We start from the raw sequence: 17,534 nt of genomic DNA, 5'->3' as shown, positions 1-17,534 counted from the left end.
ATCTTCATCAGTGGAGGTATCCTTAGGAAGAGCCTGAGGGCTGAGAAATTTAAGCAAAGCACCTTGAGGGAGAAAGAAAAGATATGTTAGCATTTCCATATTTTGATATTTAGAAGGGATGCAGCTTCTTTCACAACTACCGATGCTTACTGTAAAAACATCCCAAGCTAATGTTATACATTGACCTAGGCCTACTTGTAGCTTAACATAGCATTTAAGCATTCTGCTGTTTGAGAATTAGACAGATGCACCTGATGATTTAAAGACAGTAAACAGCTGGCGTGCATGAATACTACTAGACATGAATGTTGCAGTCTGCTTTGATGGACGGAATTTATCGTGTTTTCCTAACCCCCATTTGGTAAATAGATTATCACGGTCGAATAGTTAGTATAGCAGAGAAGCTATGCCACTTTCATCAAAACCTATTACAAAGCTATAGCAATGTTATGTCATTAAATACGATAAACAGTGATTCTGGAACAGATCTGCGTCTTCCTTATCCCGTTAATAAACATATTACAGTATGTAACCATATTCCGTCCGCTCAAAAAAAAAAAAGTTAAGCTTAACTGTTCTAGTTTGTTACAAGCAGCATGGGCCGTCAGGCAGGTAGTTAACATACACATTTTTTGCTAGGCTAGCCTTCCTGCTGCGACATTACACCATTTGTACAAGACAAGTAGAGCTATTTTATCCAGTGTAATTTATCACTTACCACTATCTTGTTTTTTATTGTCATCCTCTTCCTTTCTCTTCTGGCTTCCGGACGCATAACTCCGCTTCATTATGACTCCTGAGGTTTTATATTTTCGCTGCAGCAGCAGAGACCACAAACCTGGCTAGCTGGCTGCTGTCAGCGACTACTGAGAGGGGCCCCCTTGAGGGGGATCCCGGTATTGCCGGTAACAGTGTCGTTGCACTTTACTGCATTACTGGTTTGCTTGCCTTCTAGCGACGGGCCTGAACGCAGGAATGGATGTTAAAGTTATTCAGTAATTGTAACAAATTACTGGGGATCCTCTGCAGCAGTAAAGGCATCACCTGGTTTAATATCTCACAAAATACTGGTTTCTGCTTATGATTATGTTTACTTACAGTAGCAGACGAGTTTTCCTATGACAACTGACTTTTTACATATATTTTAATCTGCGGCCATGAACAGAGTACTAATTGTTGTCTTGTTAAAAAGCCATTCTTGTATGAAAATTAAATATAATGCTGTAATTCAGTTGCATGACTGTTGACACACTTACACCCAACCCCCATCACCACACAACCACACGCGCACACACACACACACATACACATAGGGCTTGCTCGCACCCTCATAACGCTGAGACATAAACACACAGGGTTACCCAAACTCGGAAGCTTGAAAACATCAGAAGAAATACATACATTAAATTGGTCGATTTAGCAATGCTCAACAGACAGACATTGACATCTAAATGTCTATCAGTATAGATCTGAGTACTTTGTTATTTTTTGACAGGTGACTGCTGTGACTCCCCTATCACAATTATTGGACGTGAGGGAGACAATATCAACATTCCGTGCTGGTACCCTGAGGAATCCAAAGGAATTGTGAAACACTTCTGTAAGCAAAATAAAAACGTCTTCGTGTCGGAACTAATCAATTTAGATAAGGCAAAGTATTCTCTGTCTGACAAAAAAAATGGAAACATCTTTAATGTGACTATTCATAACCTGAAGAAGTGGAATGCTGGGACCTACTGGTGTGGATTAAGAACTGGTGAGGATAATGTGGCTTTGACCAGAATGGTGGATCTAAAGTTCACAGGTGAGAGTAATATGTGATGATGTCAACAACTCACACCTATTTTTCAAAACAATATTAGCATATTCTCACTATTCTCAACCTAGCCACTTTGGAGGTTATTGTTTGATCTTGCTTGCAACCTAATGATTGTCCTGCTGTTGTTGATTGTCTAACTACATATTGCCCGACCAAATGCACATTCTTGGATTCATTGCACTTTACACTTATTATGACCGCCAAGCGCAAGCCGGGCGGTCATATAGGTTTAGTCAGATTTTTTTTTTTTTTCGATGCCCAAATTTCCGTCCAATGATTCCCGACACTGAAAGACCGGGTACACGAAACTTGGTGGACATGTAACCCCACATGGATAGCATGGAACCATCGTTTTTCGTTTTGATCTGTAGCCCCCCCGCTGAATTGGACCCCCGAAAGGAGGGTAGGGCAGACACAGTTTTCTGTGAATATCTCGAAACCGTAGGGTTTAGGAGGACCATTGTTTTTTGTATGTTGATCTCAAGGGGCCATGTCAACCCATTCCATAACCACTCATTTCATGTATAGCCACCTAGTTAAACACAAAAAATAAAATGAGGTGGTGTAATTGAAGGTATCTGTGACCTAACATAGTCAAAACTGCACGAAATTGGAAGTGTAGGATCATTATGACACCCTCTGTATGCACGCCAAGTTTTGTGGAATTCCGTTCATGGGGGGCCACACAATAAATTAATTTATGTTACTATACACCAACTGGCCTGTAGGTGGCCGGAGACAGTTTTCTGTGAATATCTCGAGAACCGTAGGGGCCTAGGAGGTCCACCTTTTTTTTTGTATGTTGGTCTTAAGGGGGCATGTCAACCCATCCCATTACCACTTATTTCATGTATAGCGCCACCTAGTTAAAAATTAAAAAAGCAAAAATTAGGTGTTTTCATCTCAATATCTCTGGCTGACAAGGTCAAAACTGCACGAAATTAAAAGCGTAGGATCATTGTGACATCCTCTGAATGCATGCCAAGTTTTGTGTACTTTCGTTCATGGGGGGCCTTACAATAAAATAATTTATATGTACATTTAGTGACGTACACCAACAAGGATTCCCGGACACTGAAAGACCGGGTACACACAAAACTTGGTGAGCATGTACCCCCACATGGATAGCATGGAACCGTCATTTTTCGTTTTCATCTGCAGCCCCCGTTGGACTGGACCCCTAAAAGGAGGGTAGGGCAGACACAGTTCTCTGTGAATCTTTTATGGTATGTTGGTCTCAAGGGCCCACATCAACCTGGCTCATAATCACTCATTTGTGATTTGCCCCCGGTAAAAAAAAAAAAAATCAGTAGGATTAAAAAAGAAAGCCAAAATAAATATTCATCATCATCATCATGGCTGCATTTTCAGTATTGGCTAGAAGTAGTCGCTTGTCCACTAGATGGCGATCGTTGCAGTGAGACGTAATTTTGTTGGAAGTTAAAAGTGGGTTGAAAAAACAATGGGCTTCATACAAGGACTGTAATTTACCGCAGCGAACATCTAATAAGGATAGGGGCGATGTTCACATGAAGTGTAATTCCCATTTCTTCTTGAAGCCGAAATAAATCTGAGGATGTTTATCGGACATGCTTGGTTTTACTGCAGGTAATGTTAATCTTGTAATATCAATAAGGACCTAGGTAATGTTACCGTTAGCGTTGGTTGAGTGATGGAGGCATTTGATTTATTGCATTTGTAGAAAACTATAAATGCGGTTATACCAAGCAAATGTATAGCAGCACTGTTTTGTATCTTTCGACTGTCATTTATTGCACGTGCTACAAAATCATTCTGTGCAATGGAAGATTTACCAACGCTACACCGGGTCTGATACAGTTTTGCCTATACATGCGTGAGACTGAGACGCGCCTGTTTATTTTGTTTTAAGTGCGTGCAGGGTGTGAGAGGGGAATCGATGTGCTTTGATTACAGCTTGGTAGTTGTAGTCTGTGAAATTAAAAAGCACGTGTGTGAAGTATCCAAACAATGACACCTTCATTTCATTATGGCTGCTTTAGCAAAACACCTTAAGCTACTGTGTAGTGGGTCCCATTTAGAAGTGGCTACTTCATTCGCGCTTTCCTTGACTCATGGAGCTGCGTGAATGTTATTACAACTTTTCGCCACGATATGACAGTTTAAGTCCGCTTTGATACTGTAAGGCGTAAGCCATTGGTTTCAAAGGAGATTTTATTTGTGTCGCCAGCATAGCCTATTGACAATTTATGTTGTCAATAGGCCTACCTTATAATCCTACCTGTAGCTTAGGGAAGCTAACAACTTTCTATTAGGATCTAGTTTGTTAGTTACCGCTTTTGTCATAACTCCCTGATGCATTTTTGCATTTAGAATAGCCAGAGCGTGTATATCTCAATCGAAAATTAAACAATATCGGTGCCTATGGACTAGGCTGGGTGAACCCAGCCTGATCTGCCCGCTATTTATTTTTTGATTTCTTAAAAGATTGAGCTTGGTCTGATGAAAGCCAGACTAGCCATGGACCTCAGTTAAACAATGCAAGGGAACATGAATCAGCCTATATTTGCACTAACAATAACGGACAAAAGCTCTTCAACTTTGGCCCGTTAAAATGTGTATGAACAGTCTAGCGGCGCATTTCATCAAGGCCCATTTGGACATGTCAGTTATTTGCACCACTGGTTAGATGTAAAACAGCATTTCGTTTCAGACTAGGCTACTGTTACTTAATTTGTGCATTAAGAATAACGTTTCAGACTACTGTTACTTAATTTGTGCATTGACAACAAAGTATTACATGAACTAAAGATGACTAAAATCTTATGTAGAAGAAGAAACATTCACAAAAAAATCCATCCATCCAAAAAATGACCTTTGTTTTTGATAGCTGTTGAAAACGGCATGGAACTGACAGAGATGTTTTTGTTTATAAATACATAAAAAATAAATAAATAAATAACATTATGCTGATACCTTTTGCTTTTCCCAAATACAATGTAGCCTACAGGTGTAAGTGACCTTTCATCAATCCAGTTGCAATGGATGAACTGTGATGAACTGCCCTACTTGTGATTGTTTAGAGATTTTAAAGGTTTTATAACAATTCTACATCTTCTTTGGCTATTCTACAATCTATTCACCTTTTCAGCACCAGTAGGGTACTTTCTGTGCAGCCGCACACACACACACTCAGGCATGCCAAACAAGCATACACAAAAAAGTTTCAAGAGTGGGGGATGGAGTAAAATATGGAGACAAATTGAAGTGTGATTTATTTTCGCGGAACGGATGTACAGGACTGAGCGGCGGTCATATTTTGTACCGCTATGCGGTACATCTAGTTCTGGTATGCAATTTCAGGAAGAAAAGTGAAGGGATTTACAAGGGGAGGCATCGTAATGTTTTGCAAATTTGGTCAGCGAAACAAGAACAGATACTTCTGCAAAGGAGATGCTACAACCTGCATTTCTAATCACCTCAAACATGACAGCAGATTTAAGCAGCATAACAATGATCTCTTGGACTACCTAACAGTTGTTATTACAAACCTCACCTCAGATGATGCTTGTACCTACCACTGTGTAGAAGATGAAAAAGTGCACACTGAAATCCATCTCAGCATAGAAGAGGGTAATGACTTTGTTCTGTGTGGTTAATAAGAACTTAACAAGAGAAAGAGAGAGCCTTTTCCAAAACTATCCCAACTCACACCCACTCGATTACTGAGTGCACTCAGGTGGAATGACTCTCACAGCTTTATCTTTATCTTTTTGGCTGACACTTTATTGTCAATACAGGGCCAATTCCCTGAAGCAACTCAAATTATAGACGGGTCAATATAGGGTTCAACGTCAAAAAAAAATGATACAAAGGTTTTTTTCATGGATTCTGGTACTGCTCCTTAGCCAAACTGCTAGCATATAAACTCTGCTCCTTATCCAAACTCTGCTCCTTAGCCAAACTGCTAGCATACAAACTCTGCTCCTTAGCAGTACAGACTCTGCTCCTTAGCCAAACTGCTAGCATACAGACTCTGCTCCTTAGCCAAACTGCTAGCATCCAAACTCTGCTCCTTAGCCAAACTGCTAGCATACAAACTATGCTCCTTAGCCAAACTGCTAGCATATAAACTCTGCTCCTTAGCCAAACTGCTAGCATACAAACTCTGCTCCTTAGCAGTACAGACTCTGCTCCTTAGCCAAACTGCTAGCATACAGACTCCGCTCCTTAGCCAAACTGCTAGCATACAAACTCTCTGCTGCTTCCTTAGCCAAACTGCTAACATACAAACTATGCTCCTTAGCCAGACGAACAGGACAAACAGGACGAAAGAACAGGACAGACAGGAGTGTAAGGGGGTTAGTCCCAGAAGATGGAGGAGGATGGGGCTGGGAGCATATTCAAGTTCAAAAGGAACTGCTGTTAGCCCTAGCCAGAGGATAGCGCAAATACAATGACATTGAAATTACATGAATATTTCATGTAACTTAACTTTAAACAATTAATTGAAATAACTTGATCAAATTGTGTAATCACGGCATGAATCAATTTTGTAAACTGAAAGAGAAATGCCAGACTGATTTTAGACATGTCACTCATGTGCAACCAGTGTACACAATAAAATCAGGTAAATCCAGCGGTTATTATTGTTTCAGTGCATCGCACGTATGCACACACAAACACCACACTGTAAAATCGAATAGCTATCCTTATTTAAGATGTTTAGTAATCTATATAACTCAGATTTTGTCTTTTGTTTATTTTGTCTTTTGAGACTACTGACCTAAAATTAGTTTAATTTAATGCTGTGGAAAAGTAACTAGCGGTAATTTTTGTTTTTCAATGCAGCTAACTGTTGAAAGCTCACTGAGAACTTAAGCTTGGCAAATGTCTTAATGTTTGACAGGTGACTGTTGTGACCTACCCATAGAAGCAACTGGAGACAAGGGAGAAAATGTGTCTATTCAGTGCAGATATTCTGTGGAATTTACAAACCACACCAAGCATTTCTGTAAAGCAAGTGAGGGGTGTAAAAACCTTGATTCTATATCAAAAGTAAATCAAAAGTATTCTCTGTCTGACAACAAAATTGAGAAAGTCTTTACTGTGACCATCTATAACCTGGAGGTTGAGGATGCTGGTAAATACTCGTGTGGAGTTAGACCTGGTGAAGGTTATGTCATTTTACTCAGAAGAGTGGAGCTGCAGGTGCAGGTCTCAGGTGAGCAAGGCATTATTACTTCACACATCCTTTCTTGACTTGAGAAATGGCTACATGCTAACCATCATGCCACATCCATTACTGAATTCATGTGATGGAATATAAGCTGGCAGGTAGAATTCCAATATTTTGCATAATGGACAGAAACATGCAGTAGATCCAGTCAAAACGAATCAGCTTTATATATAATGAAAGTCATGGAAAGAATGCGAGAAGTAAGCCGTGTGTGTTAGATGTCCAACCTGTTACAATGCTAGCATCTATTGCTGCATTCTCATGGGGGCTGCTAAAATGCTAGAACCCAGTGCTTTGTATCACCCATTGCTTGTATAGAGGCTTCTAAAATGATAGCAGTAAAGCTAACACAAACGCAAACATCCATGTCTAGCTCATATACAGCATCTGTAAATATATTTGCATATACAGGTCAACCCCTTGAACCTGACTAAACCCAGATAAATCTAAATCATGGTACTGTTGTTTTGACTTTTAGGGCATTTTGGCTAAATTAATATAAATGACGTTCATATCCACACTGCACACTAGCCTGGAGATTCCTGGAGACAGGTGTGAGCCACGAACAACAAAACAAGCCACCCTTAGGGTCAGTCAACAAGGACCCTTACAAAAATGAAATGTTTGCGGCAGATTTGCAGCAAACTTGTGGGTGATTTGTGGGAAACAAATGAGTTCACTAGAACAGTGTTTCCCAAACTTTTTTTCTGGGGACCCACTTTTTAAAAATGACAGACTATCGCGACCCAACTCGTGACTGTGGTAGTTAACAAACTAGATCCTAACGGAAAGCTGTTAGCTTTCCTAAGCTATATAAGGTATAAGATAGGGGTATTACACAACATAAATGGTCACTAAGCTATGCTGGCGACCCAAATAAAATCTCCTACGACCCACCAGTGGGTCGGGACCCAGTCTTAGGGAACCAATGCACTAGAAAATATTGCCAGAAGTTTGCCAATGTTGGCCATTAGACGCAAACTTCCAGCAAAGTTCTGGCAACAATGAGAAGTTTGCCACTAGTGGCGAATGTGTTCGCCAGTGATTTGCCACCACACTTAGCCAATAATGGCAAACTTCCAGTGAAATTCTGGTGACAAATTTAATTTGCATATGACATTGCTGCAAACTTGCTGCAACATTGCAAAAGGTTAACACACCTGTTTGCCAGAAACCTAATTTGCATGTGAAAATAAATAATATATATATATATATATATATATATATATATATATATATATACAATAATACAAAAATATTATACAAAAATATTTGCATTTAAGAATAAATAATAGTGAAAATATGGCTGTTTGCCTGAAACCTGAAATTTCTGTAAAGGGAGGCTTGAATTCATTTAGTGTTAGTCATGACTGTACCTGGCAAGGCATTAAAGGTATTAGAGGGAGAGCAGATAGCTAACAAACATTCAGAAAAAGTCCTGTTGGCAAATTTGAGGAAAAGTCGGTAAAGGGGCTGTTTCACACAATTTGAGGGTGCTGAATTCAAATATTTTGTTTACCAAGCTCAATTTTGAGTTTTAAGCTTGCTAATTAGCATAATTCACTTACTTTTTGGTTTTGCCATCAGATATCGTAGGAATTGCAAAAATATAAGGCATTAATACTCTGTGTATCAGATATGTTGTAGGACAGGACAGGAATTATCCCAATGACCTTCAAGTAGCAAATGAAAATACGCTAAAATTAAAATATAAAGATTCAGTATGACGTTTAGAAACAAAATAGATTCCTTGATAATAAATTGATAGAATAGTAGGTGACTGCTTATTTTTCTGTAGAAAGTCCTTTGTCACTAACTATCATGAACAGTTGTCAGTCTTTACAAAGGATTTACACTGTATTTTTTTTACTGTAAAAGCGACTGTGCTTGCCTAGTTAAAACATCTTTTTCCTAAAAAATACGCTAAAATTAAAATATAAAGATTCAGTATGACGTTTAGAAACAAAATAGATTCCTTGATAATAAATTGATAGAATAGTAGGTGACTGCTTATTTTTCTGTAGAAAGTCCTTTGTCACTAACTATCATGAACAGTTGTCGGTCTTTACAAAGGATTTACACTGTATTTTTTTTTTTTACTGTAAAAGCGACTGTGCTTGCCTAGTTAAAACATCTCTTTCCTAAAAAAAATACGCTAAAATTAAAATATAAAGATTCAGTATGACGTTTAGAAACAAAATAGATTCCTTGATAATAAATTGATAGAATAGTAGGTGACTGCTTATTTTTCTGTAGAAAGTCCTTTGTCACTAACTATCATGAACAGTTGTCAGTCTTTACAAAGGATTTACACTGTTTTTTTTTACTGTAAAAGCGACTGTGCTTGCCTAGTTAAAACATCTCTTTCCTATCATTCAAATTCCAGCAATGCAGAAAAATGGAAGAGTGTGCATGTTTGAGGAGTGCTGAAGAGTGCTATGGAGATTGCATTATTTGCAAAGAATTTAGACAAGATATCCTTTATAGTGCAACAAAAAGAAACATTCTCCAGTGCATCATTACTACATATGATGCTGAAAGGAAAGTGGACCTAGGACAAATCCTCAGCTATGAACTGATTAATGTCCCTGTAGCTATTGCAGATAGCAATGGTTATTTGTGAAGTGGAAATAAGTCTATCCTCACTCAGGTGCTGTCTCGCGATGTGGAATGTCCAGTAGTGATCACTGCAAAAACTGCTCATTCAACACTGGTAATAGATGCTCAAGATCTAGTTATGTCTTTAGGACACCCATCTGACTGCAGCACATTTAAGAAGTATGCAGGAAAGTTTGTGAGAAACTTTCGTATTGGTATTTGTTGTTTGGTAGCAAATGATGTTAACTATCAAAGAAATAGACCTAATGTAGGAATGCACACAGATATTGCAACAGATAATGGTGTAGGCCTCTGATTAAGACCTGAGTGGTTGAAACATACTTATTAAATTACACTGTCTGGGAGCTGACTTTCTTGACTAAGATGACTTTCTTCACTTTTTTCCCTTTGCAACTGTCAAAGAAATCCCATAAACACGGGAAGGCCTAGGGTAGCCTACATCAGATGGCTTAAAGATTAGGCTCTTCTGCATAGCATTAAGTGATTTGCATGCAGTAATTTGAACACTGACCTTGATCTAGCCTACTTTGGCTATTTAAAGGTGCAATGTGTAAGAATTGAGGTAAAAATATCCAAAAAATGAGCTACACGCATCAAAAGAATCAGAAGAAATAAGGGCGATGGTGTCATTAAAAAAAATGACAAGGTATAGTGCTGCAGAGATATCAACCTAAATTAGCATGCTAAATTACTAGCCACAGCCCGACAGGTGTCATAATACCAGTTTCGGCCATGGGAGGCGGTATGCGGGCAACATAACAGCCAGTCAAACTGCAACACACGTGTCTCGGTTGTTACTCTAGGGTAGACCAACTCATTTTCTGGAGGTATACTGCCCCATCTTTTATGGAATGTGGAGTATGAATTAATTTTTTGGCAGACATTACACATGGCACCTTTAAAGGTAATTTATTGCCAAAACACCACACAATATAAATGAGCTATAACAAACAATAAAGGACTTAATCACACACAAACTACTATTTTACTGACTACAAAAATAATAATTATGTAGTTTAGAAGTTTAAAACCCAGAATTGACCAAAAGTGCACCAAATTCAACACAAATGACTCAATACACTTGGAGGAGGCCTGTGTGATTTGGATATCGTTTCAGTATTGAGTATCAAGATATTTATGGCAGGTATCGTATCAAAGTCATAATTTTGGTATCGTGACAACACTATATGCCAGAGCCACTCTGTTTTCTAGACGTCAAGGATCAGAGGCTCTACCACCAAGTGATGCTTCTCAATGGCATATTAGAAGAGCACATTATCAAGCTCTATGGAGGCAAGCACACATACCAAATCCAGTGTTGTCGGTTGTTGCTGACGGTAGATGCAGTTCTGCATTAGGCTTGTTCCCGCTATCTAAGTTCATATGTACTGTAGGATATATTCTGAGTTGAAGGTTATCTGTGCAACTTGTTATTGTGATGAAATGCATTGAACACCACATGAGTGCCTCACTATGTTAGCAATAAAAATATGGTTGTGTTTTGATTAGAATTTTCGAGTTTATTACATGTAATAATGTTCCCATTAAATATGTTAATAAAATATAGCATGGCTTCTTTAATGCTCAAACATGTATTTAAAGAACACTTTTATTTGGTTTTAGTGATTACTTCTGAAATAAACCCAATTTAGGGAAACATAAGCAAAAAAACGCTATTTTATGTTAAAATGCTGATTATGCAGCTTAAAACTCAGAATTGAGCTTGGTAAACAAAATATTCAGAATCAGCACCCTCGAATTAGGTGAGAAGGGTGGTTTACCAACTTTTCCTCAAATTTGCCGTCAGAAGTTCTCTTCTGTGAAGCTGCTCTCCCTCTATATATAAATAATGTGATTTCAAGCCCATAATATTTTGTCACATTCAGTAATCATCTCCTCATGATCTCCTAGCTGCCAGAAAGAAAAAAAAACATTGAAAGGAAGTATTTATGCAACTCTCCTCGTATGCACCAGAGTGTCATACACTTCCTCACACCTAATGTCATCAAGCTCACACCTGACCTTGAACTTGATTTTTTAAAGGAAACATTGAATGGAAATCATTTTAGCCTTGGTTTTGATGAATTAGGAAAAGTTGTGCATAACCATATCCCTTTAAAAACTAGAAGATAAAAACCAAAGTGCCTCATAGTTACATTTTCACATGCAAAATAGTTCAGTCCTCTCATCGCAATGTCAAGCTTCTTACTCCTGAAATATCCTTGTAGGTGAAGTCTGACCCCAAGTCTGAACATTTCTGTTTCTGACGAAGTTTTGCGGGAATCAGAATGCCACTGCCACTCAGTAGGATAGACAGCAGTTTACTTTGTCCTTTATCCTCCTGGATATACCACTTTTCACGTAATGCATTCTGTTCCCACAGATGGCAAAATGATTCTTCAGAACACACTGACAGCTGTATTGATAGTAGCACTGGTGTTAGCAGTTACCCTTTTCCTGTGCTACAAAAACAGAGAGAGAGGGAAACATGGTAGGTAGTCATAAGACACACACACACACACATTTAGACAAAATGTTACATTTCCTCATGTTAACAGTATATCTGTGTTCTTCAGATAGATCAAACGTAGTGATTTACCACAGTGCAGAGGTGAGTACATGTGATAATGATTGAAATAATATGTCATGATGTATAGTGTGATATTACTGCACTCTTGCCCGTGTGTGTTTGCTAGTCAAGTGTGTTTCTCAGTAGGGTCCAGTTCTGATGGCATGAAAACTATGATTTAATGTGAATGAACAGACCTTTACTAATAATTATGACCGCCGTGCAGCGAAGCGGCGGTCATATAGGTTTAGTCAGATTTGTTATTTTTATTTTTCGTATGGCCAATTTTCCGTCAAGGATTCCCGGGACACTCAAAGACCGGGTGAACGAAACTTGGTGGGCATGTAGCCCCACAAGGATAGCATGGAACCATCGTTTTTCGTTTTGATCGAAAGGAGGGTAGGGCAGACACAGTTTTCTGTGAATATCTCGAGAACCGTAGGGTTTAGGAGGACCACTTTTTTTGTATGTTGATCTTAAGGGGCCCATTCCATAACCACTCATTTCATGTATAGCGCCACCTAGATAAAAACAAAAAAGTAAAAATGAGGTGTTGTAATCGCAGGTATCTGTGACCTAACATAGTCAAAACTGCACGAAATTGAAAGTGTAGGATCATTATGACACCCTCTGAATGCATGCCAAGTTTTGTGGATTTTTGTTCATGGGGGGCCATACAATAAATTAATTTATGTGTACATTTAGTGACCGTACACCAACAGAGTTTTCTGTGAATATCTTGAGAACCGTAGGGCCTAGGATGACCATTTTTTGCATATGTTTGCCTCCAGGGGTCATGTTAACCCATTCCATATGCACACATGTGCATAAACAGACATTCACACACACACACATACATTCACAGTAATCATACGGATGACACATACACACACAGTAGACATATGTATGCATGCATGTACATGCACACTCACAGGCACACCCACAAGCACATGCACACACATGAACACGCACACAAGCACACAATTCAATAATTGGGGGTGGGGTTGTATAAAATGTATTTTACATGTGAAATCTATGAACTAATCATGTTTTGGTACTTGTTGTCTAGCAGATACCAGTGAGAATTGAGTGTGCATAATGCAATTCAGTGAGACAGTTAGAATCGTATATGCCTTTCCCCTTTTGTTTTTAGCCAGCAGCCAGACCGGCAGTGCCCTGACTTTGCTGAATTACTGAAGCTAAGCAGGCTTAGTTTAGCCTAGAAATCTAGACGCGCCCCTAGCGGCAGCAAATTACATTTGCTGCCAGGGCTAGTCTAGCAACTCTCCGTTGGCTTGTGAGCTCCAGAAATCGAAACTCAATCAGGCCAATGAAATCGTGTATAGAGTCGTTAGGTGGGCTTAACAAAATGATGGATGGCAGAGTTGCAACGGTTGGGCTTGAATTCCCTGCTACTTGAAAACAAATAAGATGGATGTTGCTGTTGGCGAACAGTGTGACACGAGCTTTTATTAAGTTGGCAAACGTTTGAACAAGCCAACTAGCTCCACTGGTGGGAAACGCATGGGACTCATAGCGCTGCCGCTGTCCTATTGCGTGCAGAGGGAATTTGAAAGACAACTGATTATCCCGCCCCTCGGACTGAGCACTGCAAACGGTGAGTGCCCAGACCCTACATTTTAATGTGAGTCTGGCTCGTCAGGCTAGGCTTAGTTAGTACTTGGATAAGAAACCTCCTTGGAAGAGTAGGTTCCTGCTGGAAGTGGTGTTGGCGGCTGGCCAGTAGGTGGCACTCTTCCCTGTGGCCAAAAGCCACCAAATGTCAATCCCAATGTCCTATTGCAGTGACAGGGACACTGTACTGCAGGAGATGTTTTCCTTTGCATAAATGTTAAATTGAGGTTCTGACTCACAATGGTTGTTAAAGATCTCATGGCACTTATCGCAAAGAGTAGGTGGTTCCCAGATTTGCTTTATTTATGTACACATGCATAAAGACACACACACATAAACACACACACACACAAAAGACACGTAAACACACACACACTACACATGCACACACACGACACGCACAAACACACACAAACACACATACACACACACATTCACCCATACAAACACATCTACATACAAACACAAGCACACACACACACAAACACATATACACAAAAACAATCACACACTCAATTACAAATACACAAAAAAGGAACAAAGTAGGAAATGAACACAATTTGACAAGCGTGACATTTTTGTGGAGAAAATGTGCTGGACTGGGCGGCGGTCATATTTTGTACCGCTCTGCCGTACATCTAGTTGTTTTACTAGCAATTTCATGTATTTTATTTTAAAAAAGTGTTGCCCTCACTCGGTCAGAAAATAATACCTTTACAGCAACTGTTGCTTTCCCCATGAAGAAAAAAATATATGAAGTGAGGCCAAATTTGATGTGGTATAAGTTATTTGTATTTTCTCTATCTCTGTCAGAACCCTGACCCAAATGGTATTTATGAGGAGATTGAGGACATTTGTCATCCTCCTCCTCTTCCTCTGACTTCAAGATGCAACTATACCAAGGTAGACAATGCAGGTGACCCTACCTACTACACTATCCAATCACCCCCAAAGCTTCCTGACGAAACAGGCCTCCACCTTCTCTCCAAGACATCTCACACCCAGATCAACACTGTCTATGCCATCGCTGAATTACCCACAATCCCCGGCAATGTCCCCACATACTCAAACATCCAGTCACCAATACACACTTCTGCTGACACACACCTTAGCACTGGTACTGATGAAATTGATACTACAGAGAGCACTGTCTACAGAGAGACTACTGTACAATGTCCTAATACTCCTAGTGGCATCCCCACACCATGCACTGATAATCCAGACCCCACAAACCCAGCTAATCAGGAACCCAAATACACCAACGAGGACACGGTGTGTAAAACCCCTCATTCACCAACACACACTTCTGATGATACTGACTATTCTGCAATCTGTAGTCCAACAAGTACTCAAACAAATATGGTTTATGTCAATGCAGAAATTATTACAAATGCAAATAATGACGACGTAATGTGCACTGAAAAAGTACCTTTAAAACCAATTGAATGATCCCAAGCCCTGCCTCCTTTTACAATGTCACAATGAGAACTTTGGAGGACCTCAGTCAATTTTCTAGTGCCCACTCTGTATGAGGTTATGTGAATGCTATGCTTGTTTTGTGAGTAGCCTAAGTAAATAAATAACAAAACAGTTCAAAATGGTTAAAATATATGTCTGGGCTAATTGTAGAAGTCACATCCCGATACCCGGGCTGTGTGAAAGACACATAACCAAATGTTGTTAACCACACATAACTTTGCATTGAGCCAATTTAGCCTAGGCTAGGCTACTGTTTTGCAGTAAAGAAATCTACGTAAGTTTGTACGAATATGTTCCCTTTATGTTTTTATCACCTTTAGAAAAGCCAACTATTGGTTTAGTGTTATTACGTTTTCAGAGATTATCTTATTGTACTTCATCTTCGCTAACCTAGGCTTAGCATTACCATTGTTTATTGCACTATCACTGCATTGTTTATCACATTAGCAAATATTGTGTGAATGCATGTGCATTACCTTGCATGTGCATTTTCATAAGAAATGAATTATATGTTTTTAATAAGATATTCATTCATATTTAATTAAATATTAAATATGTTCTTCAAGTCTCTGTGTTTGCCATTATTTGAGATGATTGTCAATGTACATATGTGAAAGATAAAAGAACAGCTAAACATTATCTTTATGTAAAACATTATTTGTGTACATTTGTAGTCTTGACTGTCTATATTTCTGTCATCAATAAACTACAGAAATAAATGATCAAACTACTATGTTGCATTTAATTAGCTTTGTTCTATTCTTTATATTTTATTATATTTCTCTATCTAGCAATGTGTTTATCTGTCTATCTATCTGATGTCAAGCAATCTAAAATGTCACTGAAGCCAAGACATACTTACATACACTACATACCCCTATTTCTATTTTTTTGTGTGTGTGTGGTTATCTTTACTATCAATTTGTAGGCTCTATGTCCACATTAATTTGAATACTTACTTGAGTGATTCCTAACATACAACACTTTCTAGAAAATTCAGGAAATACAGGTGCTGGTCATATAATTAAAATATCATGGAAAAAGTTGATTTTTTTCAGTAATTCTGTTAAAAAAGTGAAACTTGTACAATGTATACACATTCATTCCACACAGACTGATATAATTTCAAGTGTGTATTTCTTTTAATTTTGATGATTATAACTGACAACTAAATTTAGTATCTCAGAAAATTTGAATATTGTGAAAAGGTTCAATATGACACCTGGTGCCTCAGCTGGTACCTCAGCTAATTAACTCAAAACGTAACATCTGCAAAGGCCTTTAAATGGTCTCCCAGTCAAGTTCTGTAGGCTACACAATAATGGGGAAGACTGCTGACTTAACAGTTGTCCAAAAGACGACCATTGACATCTCGCACAAGGAGGGCAAGACACAAAAGGTCATTGCTAAAGAGGCTGGCTGTTCACAGAGCTCTGTGTCCAAGCACATTAATAGAGAGGCGAAGGGAAGGAAAAGGTGTGATAGGAAAAAGTGTACAAGCAATAGGGATAACCGCACCCTGGAGAGGATTGTGAAACAAAACCCATTCAAAAATGTGGGGGAGATTCACAAAGAGTGGACTGTAGCTGGAGTCAGTGCTTCAAGAACCACCACGCACAGATATATGCAAGACATGGTTTTCAGCTGTCGCATTCCTTGTGTCAAGCCACTCTTGAACAAGAGACAGCGTCAGAAGTGTTTCGCCTGGGATAAAGACAAAAAAAGACTGGACTGCTACTGAGTGGTCCAAAGTTATGCCCTCTGATTAAAGTACATTTTGCATTTCCTTTGGAAATCAAGGTTCCAGAGCCTGGAGGAAGAGAGGAGAGACACAGAATCCACGTTGCTTGAAGTCCAGTGTAAAGTTCCCACTGTCAGTATTGGTTTGGGGTGCCATGTCATCTGCTGGTGTATTTTCTGAGGTTTAAGGTCAATGCAGCCATCTACCAGGAAGGTTTAGAGCACTTCATGCTTCCTTCTGCTGACCAACTTTATGGAGATGCAGATTTCATTTTCCAACAGGACTTGGCACCTTCACACAGTGCCAAAGCTACCAGTACCTGGTTTAAGGACCATGGTATCCCTGTTCTTCATTGGCCAGCAAACTCACCTGACCTTAAGGCATTGTTCAAGCAGACCTAGCTGTGTTTCAGTTTTAACTAAATATCCTGTTGTTTGTGGTACCACTTGTGTGT

General features: G+C 39.1%; 1 protein-coding gene across 1 annotated transcript; it reads left to right on the top strand.

Annotated features, from left to right (window-relative positions):
- The first annotated feature begins 1,769 nt into the window (after window positions 1-1,769).
- LOC125298079 lies at window positions 1,770-15,843 on the top strand. Its single transcript, XM_048248739.1, has 4 exons — window positions 1,770-1,804; window positions 12,040-12,147; window positions 12,233-12,267; window positions 14,674-15,843. The coding sequence occupies exons 1-4, from the start codon at window positions 1,783-1,785 to the stop codon at window positions 15,307-15,309; spliced, it is 801 nt and encodes a 266-aa protein (XP_048104696.1). The 5' UTR covers window positions 1,770-1,782; the 3' UTR covers window positions 15,310-15,843.
- The last annotated feature ends 1,691 nt before the right edge of the window (window positions 15,844-17,534 follow it).

The sequence above is a fragment of the Alosa alosa genome, chromosome 7 (assembly GCF_017589495.1).
Source record: "Alosa alosa isolate M-15738 ecotype Scorff River chromosome 7, AALO_Geno_1.1, whole genome shotgun sequence".
In the NCBI taxonomy this organism is placed as follows: domain Eukaryota; kingdom Metazoa; phylum Chordata; class Actinopteri; order Clupeiformes; family Clupeidae; genus Alosa; species Alosa alosa.
This window is presented reverse-complemented; position numbering and strand designations above follow the sequence as displayed.